The sequence below is a fragment of the Synchiropus splendidus genome, chromosome 5, assembly GCF_027744825.2.
Source record: "Synchiropus splendidus isolate RoL2022-P1 chromosome 5, RoL_Sspl_1.0, whole genome shotgun sequence".
Classification (NCBI taxonomy): domain Eukaryota; kingdom Metazoa; phylum Chordata; class Actinopteri; order Syngnathiformes; family Callionymidae; genus Synchiropus; species Synchiropus splendidus.
The window spans coordinates 26,149,922-26,161,426 of record NC_071338.1 but is presented as its reverse complement, the minus strand read 5'-3'; the positions used below and the strand labels follow the sequence as shown (position 1 = coordinate 26,161,426).

Genomic DNA, 11,505 nt, shown 5'->3' with positions numbered 1-11,505 from the left:
TGACCAAAATCACATTTGAAATAAAATTCTTTCACGGTGAAGTGTTGAGCAAATCAAAAGAAAAAGAGTCATGGGTGGCGAGTTGACAATGGTCCTAATGCTCAGGCAGCATCTGTCCTCCTCCCAAGGATGAATCATTACTTTTGTTATGATCACATTTCATCCCTGTCCCTTTTCTCGACAATCGCTTGTTCATACAGTGAGCGAGGAGTGTTTGTTCATGTCTACTCGCCTGGAGACACTCCTTGACACATGCGAACATTAAAAAAAAAACAGGATGATGAATTGGGCCTTTAGAAAGAGACAGTATTAGGTAACTTATTAGAAATAGAGTTGAAACCCATTCACTCCATATTTATTTGTCCTGGGCAAATATTTGACTTCAGCCCGGCTGTGTAATTTCTTTTAGATGGCTAGGTGCAAATGGAATTTTACAATTACCTAAAAATAATTCTCCAAACAATCCATGACATGTCTTCATGTTTTCTCAGACATTTTTGGAATTCAATGTGTTGTCTTTATTTGAATGAACTTTTCCTGAGTTGGCTCCATTTATAAGCGTGTCTAAGTTCACGTGCAGCCCACAATTTCATCTCCTCTGACTGGGATGATGTACGCTGGTGTTGTTTAATGGGTTAAAGAAAACGCAAAATTGGCAAATCATATAGGCCATGGAAAACAAAAACAAACATGTTTCAGAAATTCATTCATCATGTGTTTAAAGGACATGCCGGCGAAGGCAACACAAGTAAGGTTCATCACTGAATCGCCATGACAACACTGAGTTCCAAAATGACAAAGTTCTAATTTACGCAAATAAAGCTAATTATTTAGGGTATCATTTACAATATTTTGAAGTGTCCTGCCATCGAATACCAGAGTGTGATTAGAGTGTTCTTTCACTTCCTAGAGTGAATCGAATAAGACCTAATTAGGAGACATGCTGATACTTGTCCTCAGTGTTTGGCACGTTGATGAGCCGAGGTTTGGAAGGGCGAACCGAAATCAGACTCAACTATAATAAGACAAATGTTTTAAAAATGATTCTCAGAATTCAACAGATGTATAATTCAATCTATCATCTCAGGGAATAATAATAATCTTATAGTTATCATTCTTTTATTCACATCATGTGACTTCATTCCACATATGGTTTTAAGTTTTGTTTATTTATTTATTTTAAAAAGGCTCATAAATGTTCAACACATGTGCTGTAAACCAACAACTGTTTTGTAAGCACTTTGTTATGATAATTGCCTCGGGCAGGCGAGTAATCCCCTTGACAAGAGCGCACCATAGGATATTGTGCAATCCAGGCAACAAAACATGTTGCTTTCTCATTGGGTCCTCACATTAGGAACCTTGGGCATGTCCTCTATGACATTACACATGTGCCGCCTCGGAGCACTGACTTGTACGTGGGGCAGGAAACCTGACGCTCATCTCTTCCAGGAAAACAAGTGTGTCAAACCCAGGTAATTGCAGGAGTCAAAAGAATTTGAGGAAATGCGAGATGCTGGGGGTCGTGTTATTTCCTGTTATTTTTACACGCTTTGGCTCTGATCGTGCTATTTGACAGTGACTATCTCATAGAGAGACGGGAGCCATAAAAGACAGGGCAAAGATAGTTGTCATCAGATCAGATTCTTTCCTATTTTCTATGAAGGAAAGTATTACAATGTGTTTTTAAAGCACGTGCCTGACTGGTTGCTGGTTAGTCTGTTATAACAGAAAATAATACATCAGGTGACGTCCGCACATTTTCAGTTAAGCAGATCTGATGAAAACTTGTCAACACATTTCTCAGAAATCTGAGTTGGCAGCTTCAGTTAATGAGTTTTACTTTAGAGATTTTGTTCGGCTGGATCAATTATTTTGAGTATATGTATCTGATGCCTACATGTTTGTGAAGGTGTTTCAGTAGGTATTCGTGTTATTTTTAACTCTTTGATTCCTGTACTCTACAAAAGTAGAGTTTTGTTTCAGTTTATTTACTTGTTCGTCAATGTTAATATAAATTGTGCTGCATTATAAACACTCTTGTTTTCAGTGAAAAGGAATTGGTCTCAGTAGTAACGGAAAACAAAACAGTTGAGATGTAAAGTTGTAAATGATCAGATAAGGAACCTGTTTTAGTTTTAATATTAATATTTGTTTAAATATGCCATGGCATTTTTGTTTAAACTCATAAGAGCTTTGCAACTCCAAGGTGATGTCATTTGATATACACCTTAATTGCAGTATTATCACAGTAAAAGCCTGGAAAAGAAGGTGGGCACAAAACCCTGGAAAAGGGGGCAACCGATAAGCAGATGAGGATGGATGGGATGTGGAAAAGTGATCTCAGCATTGTCAGCATTGGTGAGCAAAGACTGCTGTACCTTTCATGCTTTTGTGAGACAATGTTTGTTTACCTCTATTAAGTCATACTATTCATTTTCATTTGCCTTTGGACTCTGAAAAAGACAAGTAAATGAATAGCATCATCAAGACGTGAGAAGTGGGATTGGAACTCTCGTGTCTTTGAGTTGTGGACATCACTTAAGCCCTCTGTTTGAAAAATCAAATTGGCTGGTAAATGCTGTTTGTATCAGTTTACATGCAACAGGGTTGTCAGGAGACAAAACAGACATAAAAAAGCATAATACCCAACACAGGAATAACTTCTTCCCCTCAGCCATCAGACTGTTAAATTTGTGATCAGCCTTTGCTATTTTATTTTATTTTATTTTATTTTATTTTATCTATTAACAGCCCTTTATCTCTGAGCACTTTCCAAGTTGGTGGAACCCCCACTGACCCTGGCAATAAATTCTATTCTGATTCTGATCCTGATTCTGATTCTGACTCTGAGTTTTTTCTTACTGACAATTCTCAAGTCATCCTTGATCTCCCACTTAAAGTGTCACATGACTTGTATGGAAATTCTTGACAATAAAGGTGAATTTTATATACATTTCTGTTGCACAATTTGTCTCGCAGTTCAATTGTTTACATATTCAAATTAATAACGTGAGTTGATCGGGCCAAAGGGACCACAAAGCATGACAGAAAGCATCGGTGAATGGAATTTCGCCAAACTGGGGTGTTGTTGATGTGTCATAGGAGCTGATCCCCACAGTCCTAAAATACTCGTAGTGTGGGCAACAGAGCTTTATTTGTAAACTGGCGGACCCACGCCCATATGGAGAGCTCCAGCTCCCACACGCAGGCGCAGTGACACTCCTTCTGTCAAAAAATGGCTGAGCTTTGGAAGCAGGAAAAATGCTGATTTGTGCTGATAAAGCTCGGGAAAAGCATCGGATATGGCCAGATTTGCTGACTATTTTATTGTCGTGGGATACGACCATGAAAAGGCCGGTAAGTAAGAGTTTGAAACGGACAGTTGTGCCGAGGCCGCTTGTGTGTGTTGATGTTGATGCTTAGCAGCTTTAGCTTAGCCACACAGCTAGAAGGGAAGGCTGGGAACATCTTTTCATTCCGCCTATAAAATAGTACCGTGTGATGTGCTTCTGTCTCCTGGTGGGATGTAATTTCAATTTAGATATGCTTTGGTTACAAAAATATTTTGGGTTGGCCATAATTATGCCTTGGAACAACCGAAACTTTTCATGGATTCAAAGTGTGCCACATCCTGTCCCTGTTGATCATCCCACTGACGCGATAGCTTTCACTCTCCAGAGGATAACCGCGCATGAAGGCGCCCCTAATTCATCTTTTTAAACAAGCAAATGAATGCAACTGTTCGTAAAACGTGTCAAAGTGAGTGAAAAAGACACGGTTCGCGACCTCGTCTTCACGCTAGTTGCGCAATGTCAGTCGCTGGTGTGTCCAGCTCCGGACTATTTTTACTCCTGGAGATGCACTTGTCATTGATTTGATGTGTTGTTGTTTGTAGCGGAAGACTTCTCAGATTTTTTTGTGTGCCGTAATGGGCGTTTCTTAGCAGCTGCAGCGAAAGACGGCCCCACTTGTGATTCTGAGAACCACGGCCCACCTTCCACTATTGAATGAACAGGAAGTTGTCCTGGTGTCCACTCTCACTTTGAGCCACATGTTCGTTTTCACATTCATTCCCCGCAACTTTTGTTTATACTGTCATGCACAGGGTGTCAACATCTACATTGTCTGTGCCTCTCATCTTTGATACCAGAACATCAATTATTGGACACAGGTGTCCAAAGAGTAGAAACAACTCTTAGGTAGGATAACATTATTCCAATAACATATAGTGTCCAGTTAGTGACTCGCCTTATCATTTCTTACCCTGTTGTCAGAACTTGTGCACTCGCAGTTACTTTCATCACATAGTACAGAAAAAACTTGAGAAGTGTTGAAAAGTGCCCTCATGTTTGCCTTTGTTGCAACCACAAACCTCCACTTACAGCAGGTGCTTTAAAGTCCCACTTTTTACAGGCCCCACTAGAAAATGCTGTCATGTATTCCTATACAATTGACGGTGAAATTCAATGAAAACTTTCAATCTTTACGAATTTCCAAACCTTATTTTGTTCCAAATTTTAGCGTGGTTTGCGATTGCGAATTTCTCGATGTACTTCTAAATAATCTGAAACATTTGTGTGCATCAATGCAGAGTTGTAAATGTATTTCCATTTTTGAATTTAACAACTTGGTCCCAGAAACATATATATATATATTTTTTTTTAATTAAATTAAATTCTATTATAAATCAGCTCTCGCACTTGATGCATCTGTATGCTGGATAAACCATGTGTTGTTGAAATCCTCTACAATTTACTTTAAACATTTAAAAACAGTAGATCTGCGACGTAGATTTGAGCCAATTCGACAGTGCATACTTGCTTCATTTTGAAGCAAACCTTTTTTTATAATGTTCAGCGTGTAGCTGACAATTCGACCTCCTGCATCGATGTGTCTGATAGTGTGCTGCATAAACAGCAGCCATTGACTGTCAGGAAGAGTTGTCAGTTAGGTATCATACCAAGGTTCTTTGCAGACACAATCTCAAATATTATGAAAAATATTGGAACAATTTTTGTGTTTAAAAGGTCTGGCTGCATTATACAGACATGCACAAGTACAAACAATATTTTGTTACAAAAACTACAAACTACAAAAACTTTTTAGCAAAAGCTAGCAAAAATGTTCTTGACAGTTTCCATATGTCAGTTCTCAACATTGTTGGTATCAATTATCAAAGTAAACATATGACTGAACAAAAAAGTTTCCCTGCCATGACCACACAGTAAATTCCATTCCACCATTGTATAGTTCTTATGTTGAATATAAGATGGTGTGTAGATGTCCACTCAGAGATCAGTCCAAGATAAGTTCTGTGAACTGAATCTAATATAATCAAATATAATCTAATATAGATTAGACAGCAAAATTTGTTTCAAAAAGTACTAGGCTATTGGGGTATGAAAGGTGGTTGAGCTGTCTCAGAGTCTATGTGAACCGTCTTTCCATGTGTTAAACTGGGACAATGAAATCCTAGTATTTCAACAGATGTTCATTCATGTATGTTTTTCTCCATAAACTATTGCCACATTAAAAATGATGCCTTTCGCCGTCTGTTTTCCACACCATTCATGTCTCTTTATTGATTCGAACAGTTGTGGAATGTGCTTAACAGAGTTCCATCTTTTTGCAACTTTATAGTCTAGAGTATCTGGTCTGAATTTAGAAAAAGGCTTATGTAACAGGTTGCAATCATGCACAAAACAAAAAGGAAATGCACTGACTTTTGGCAAAAATGCTTCCATGTGCATTTTAATTCATACATGTTCCCTAAAATGTATGTTTTTCTTTAATGCTCCAGAGTTAGAGAAGTTTCAATGTTTAAAGTACAGCTTAGCTATTGCCTCTTTGTGGAACTCGTGCATCTGTGCTGGGTTTATCGTTTCAGCCTTTTGTCAATTGAGTCTCTGTTAGAACTCCTCAAAGAAAGATGTGTTTGTCCACTGCTTTACTCCCACAAGCAAAGAGACATGGCAAAAATGTGATCTTTTCACAATTCTAAAATTGTATCATTTGAGAATTTTGTGTAACTTAAAATTTTGTTTAATTTACAATTTTTCAATTACCCCTGTAATTGTTAAAACCTGTGTTCCTCATACTGTGATCTGAGCTAAATGAAGAAATTACAAGTTGTGACTCAAATAAATCTCAACACACTTTTCTGCCTTTGACTTTATGAAGTGCACGGCTTCATTCCTTGGCCTTTGGTAATGGCTGCCTTCTTTTGAATCCTTGAAACTACATAATTTGAAACAGATATTTTACATAAGAAAAGATTCTGAGGGCTTACAAAGGTCATTCTAGCCCTTTTCATCCATTGTTGTTCTATTTAAATTAACGTGTGATTTACTGCAGCCTTTGGATGCCCCACAGTTTATGTATGTGCATTTGTCGGCTGGGAACAGCGGATCAGCCCTCAACAAATTTGGCATTTTCTAAGTTGCCCATTTATTCTGAGCTCAGATAATGGGTCAAGTGCATTTTTTTTTTATGATTCATTATAATTGACTGACTTATTGTGTTTGATTTATGAAACTTAATAGCAGATGGGCTTGTCAACGAGTCAATAGGTTTTGTAATATTCATAGGAAGTTACTCAATTCAAAGTGCAAACTAGCTTCCAATGAGTTTATGAAGTAAAAAATGGCAGTTGGCAATGAACTGTCAACTCAACATTAATTCAAAAATCCCTTTCTAACAGTAACCAAGCGACTTTCATTTAGTTAAATGGCATCGTCACCATGATATTACTGTTTGTTGCTGCATCAGTTATTTTTTGTCAATGTTCGTTTTTTTTTCAGTTTTTGGTTCCTGTCTGCTGAATGAGTCAGCCAGTGTTTCTTGGTTCTATTTGGTGTGTTTTTGGAAGTGGTTGTTGTGGAATCACACATACTCAACTTTGTTAGTGCGCTGTGTCACCAAACACAGATGATGAAAGATGGAAGTTGTGCTGTTTTACATGTGTTTTACTGCTTCATTTTTATTTATTTTTTTATCGAAAAAACTTCCATCAAATGTTTGTCATAGGTGTTTTTGTTGTGGTGGTTGCATGAACTCATGTTCCATCGCCACTGTCCTGTCAGCAGATTGGCTTCTGGACACAAAGTTGGTGAATCAAGACTAAAAACCTCTTTTAGTCTCAGTGGGTCCATATGAGCTCAAACAAATACTACTGATACTTGTTGTACTGTATACTGTATTGTGAAGTTGCAATATATTCAATAGCTTGTTAATATTGTAGACCCACCAGACAACAGAATAATAAAGTTCCATGAATGAGAGGTTCGAATTATGAATATGTAGAATTGGCCAATGGTTACATTTATCACCTCAGTCCATCATCTCTTGTATTAAGGTGTTCAAATTCAATGCCAGAATAGAAGAAAAACTGTAGTTACAGTGCTAAACATGTGCGTTCCCCAGCATGTCTTAGCACGCATCATCAATAAGCATACATGTTGGCAAAACCTCAAAAGTTAAATGAAGTATTTCTGATTAGAATCTGCATTGTGTTTTGACAGATGCTGAAATGACCATGTTCCTGTTTTAGGCCTGGGTTCAATTATCCTTGCTGGGGTTCTTTATAGTTATTAGGGAGGCAGTGTTTAAAGGCCCAGCTTGTTTTAATATTAGAGAGGAGCTCTGTGGAATGTGAGGAATTCTGTCATTTATTTTCATCCACGGTTGAAAATTACAACTTGTGAGTGTAACCATGTGATTTCAATTAAATTGGAAAGAAGGACCTGAAGCCATCTAACAGTCAGGACTCGATGCATTCTCACACGTCCACAAACTTCCAAGTGACCTTGAAAATCCAGATGTCATGCATGGCGAAGTGATTCTGACAAACACGGTGGTGATGCCGTTTGTGGAAGAATTAACGTCATACCTCAAGTTAAACCTACAGTCTTGTAAGAGTATAAATGTTTCACTTTTAACTTTTGAATTTTACTGGTCTATTAATTGTCACACAAATTGTTGCAGAAAAAAGATTATTGTCATATATATTGTATAATGTTTTTCGACTGAAGTAATCACTAACTTAATGTATCAGTGATAAGACAGGCACACTTTTTGACTGTTTTTTTTATTTATCAGTATTTTTACCACTGTTAAAATAATGAAAATAATCAACCACAATTAAAAAAAATCATAATCTTTTTTTAACAAACTGACATTTAGTTCAACAGCTCTGTGGACATGTCTGTCTGATGTGTTATTTGTTGGCACCGCACGAGAACAGATTCGACAAACTAGCTTGTCCACGTTGTTGGGCTCACATTGCTCAGTAGGTTTGAAGCCAAAATATTCCCACATTCTTTTTCTTTGCTTTATTTCTACGACATTGTCATGTGTTTCTCCTCCAGACCCTCACTACTTACTGCTTACTTGCTGCCTTAACTCATGACATGACTGCCAAGAGGGTTCACTTTGTTCATTTTGCGGTATTACAAATGTGCCGGGGATGCGTCTAAAACCGATGCTGTGATTCCTCCGGTCAGCGTGCAAAGATAGGTGGAAGCAGCAGTCGACACGGGAGATGAGGAAATCAAACAACACAGGATACACATGGCAATGAATCGAGGCCTGCAAATTTTTCATTTTTTATTATCGTTCAATGAATTGAATTATTGTTTATTGTGACACGCTTGTGAGATTCATAATTCCTGATATACTGCACTGCGTTTTCTGTGAGAGAGGTTGCCAGGATTCTTGCGATACAGTACCTGGAATAGAACTCTTTATTATATTACAGGGAATACACAACTCTGTTTCTAAACTGTTTTACCAAAATTAAATAAATGTGGCAACAGTGAAATTACTCTGCAGTACATATTTGTCTCCAGAGAAGACGGCTGTCTTTGCAGCCACTTCTCCAGAATGGTGAGTCATGAGACAGGATGAGTCCAAACCGTAGAACAGTATGATTTGTGCACTCTAATCATGAAGTGAATGACTGCACATTGATTCCCCAGCAACAAGAGACTGTCACCATGTACACACAATAAACTCATAATTAGGAGTGATCAGTTTGCCGTGCTGGTATTTTCAAGCGCTAAAACTTCTGCTGTGATGTCTGGCTGGACTGTACACATGCCGAGAAGTTTATTTCACCTCTGACTTGAAAATGTTAGTGTGAGCTCATTCTGACATCTTGTGAGTTCATTACATGATGGTATCTAAGTGTCGAACATTTGCTCACCTCTTGTCTCATGGAAAGAGCAAATACCAAACATCAAGCATATGAGATCAATTCCTTAGTTCCGACTGATAAATTGTCCGTTTTAACTGTCAAAATGTGGAAGAGTTTAAAATAACAGTGAGGTGAAGTCATTGGGTCAAACACAGCACTGTGACACATTACATATTGTGGAACGGAAAATACGTTGTTTTTGGCAGCCTGATAAATGTGTTTTCTCTAACTAGATTCGATTTTCTTTTAATAGTTTGCCAAATCGATGCATTTCTCGTGCTATGAATCTCAAAACATGATTCGTGTTACATTTGCTTTCTGTTTGCATTCTTAATTACAGACAATTAGGCATGCAGGCATGTCAACCTGAAATAACAGAATTTGACTGCGATCAAATTGCATTTTTTTGAACATGGACATCTGTTAGTAAACAACATTTTCAAATGTCGATTTGGTTTTAGGGCAAAGCTCGACTTACAAGCCTTATTCCACAGCTGCGGTTTTGTTTTCTGTATATTTTATAGTCGTACTGTCCCACTAAAATGGAAAGCATGTCTGCCTCCTAGCACGCTCAGACCTACATTGGAGCGTAAGTGAGATGTGTTGCCCTACATACTGTTGTTGATTCTTTCTGGGTTCCGCTAGCTGTCAAAATGTCACCTGTAGATTTTTCTTCCTCCTAGTCAGTCTGTATAAATAAGATGAATGTCGTGTGGAGTATCTAGCTCCTTAAATGCTTATAAGAAATGAAAAGTTTGCGACACAGATAATAGCCAGCACACTGGATAATCTCACCTTTCAATTCAGTCAAACGGGTCATGGGCATTCAGCTCTGTCAGAAACATCTTTACATGTAGTGCTCATTGACTCTTCATTTCTTCTCTTTCTATACAGGATCAGGAGAAGGATGTGGAAAGATTATTCAAAGGTTTCCCAAAAAGGACTGGGAGGGAACGGCTTTTCCTCAGGGAGTCGAAATGGTGAGTGACAGACTAAAATGTCTTTTTTATTTTTATTTTTTTCACACATTTTCAGTTGATGTGAGCTTCGCAAACACTTGACCATGTTTTTTTTTAACCTAGTTTACCAACAATAAGTCCAAACACTAATAATTCCCGGATGAAATGGTGATCTTAATGTTAAAGTATTTGTATTCCAGTCCAGATTCACTGTGGCTTGTGTTTGCAATTGCCCAATATGAATGCCCCAGCAATGTATTCATTCAAATAAACTCAGTTTAGTTGACTCTGCGGCATGCGGCCGATTTTCTGTGCAGATACAAGTCTGTGTCTGGGAGTTATATTGCAGATGAGAAGCAGGGTGTCAAACTGAGCAGATACCTGACGAGGAAAGCTCTGGTACAGCACATACTAGTGCCATATCATCTGTCTATAAAAGCACTGCATACAATTAAATTAATGAAATAACGTCTGTGACAAAATTCTTTGCTAGCTCTTTGCCGGTTATAGATACAATAATTATACTGCAGTCCTCATCTCTTGAAGAAAGCCTACAGAGCACCACCAAACATCAAGTACGCCCATTTTCCAACAATGGTTTTATTAAAATATGCTTGTTAGCTTTGGAGTTATTGGGCTTACAAACAGACAAACAAACAGAACCCTAATAAATGACAGTAATTAACAACATTAACATTATAAAATCAAATTCTTTTTTTAAAACTTCCCTGATGGTCACTAAATAAGTTCAAGTTCAACTGTATGCTGCAGATTTCCAGTTAGAAGAACACATTCCATTTATTGTCTTTAAGTTGATTTGCTGATGATAATTTATGTTATATGCAAGAGTTATTGAAATAAAAACTAAATGTCTAATAACTGTATTTCTCTACAAAACAATTCAACCTTTGTTTCGCAGACTTTCTGCACACTGAAATCAAGCTGTTAATATCTGTTTTAATGTCTATCAAGGCAAACGTGTTTCAGAAGTCAGTTTTATTTGGTAAATATGAGGTGTAAATACTGCGTAAGTAAATAAACCTGCAGTGTTTGTGAGGATTTGTTACTCATTCTATCTGTTAAGTATAACAAGTTCAGCTACAAAAAAATGAAATATGAATGAAATATTTTTTAGCAAAATACTGTGAGGCCTAATGTGTTTTTTTATGTATGTACTCTGAGAGAAAAGTATTGGACTGTTGTCTACAGAGTAATGATCAACCTCATTTACTGAACTAAAAATACTCAAAGAATGCTGCAGTATGTACTTCTCATTGTACAAAAAAATTCTGTTGTACGATGAGGAAATCCAGTACGGACCTCCAGCCTCTTGCTGACTCTTTTGGGCGA

At 37.5% G+C, this 11,505-nt stretch overlaps 1 protein-coding gene across 2 annotated transcripts in view; it reads left to right on the top strand.

Annotated features, from left to right (window-relative positions):
• Positions 1-3,029: 3,029 nt before the first annotated feature.
• The window catches only part of sbf2 (SET binding factor 2), a 64,722-nt gene continuing 56,246 nt past the window's right edge, over positions 3,030-11,505 (top strand). For both annotated transcript variants that reach the window (XM_053864732.1, XM_053864730.1), the window contains exons 1-2: positions 3,030-3,360; positions 10,091-10,176. In XM_053864732.1, the coding sequence (XP_053720707.1) occupies positions 3,306-3,360; positions 10,091-10,176 (141 nt within the window). In that variant the 5' untranslated portion in view covers positions 3,030-3,305. The remainder of the gene's footprint in view (positions 3,361-10,090; positions 10,177-11,505) is intronic.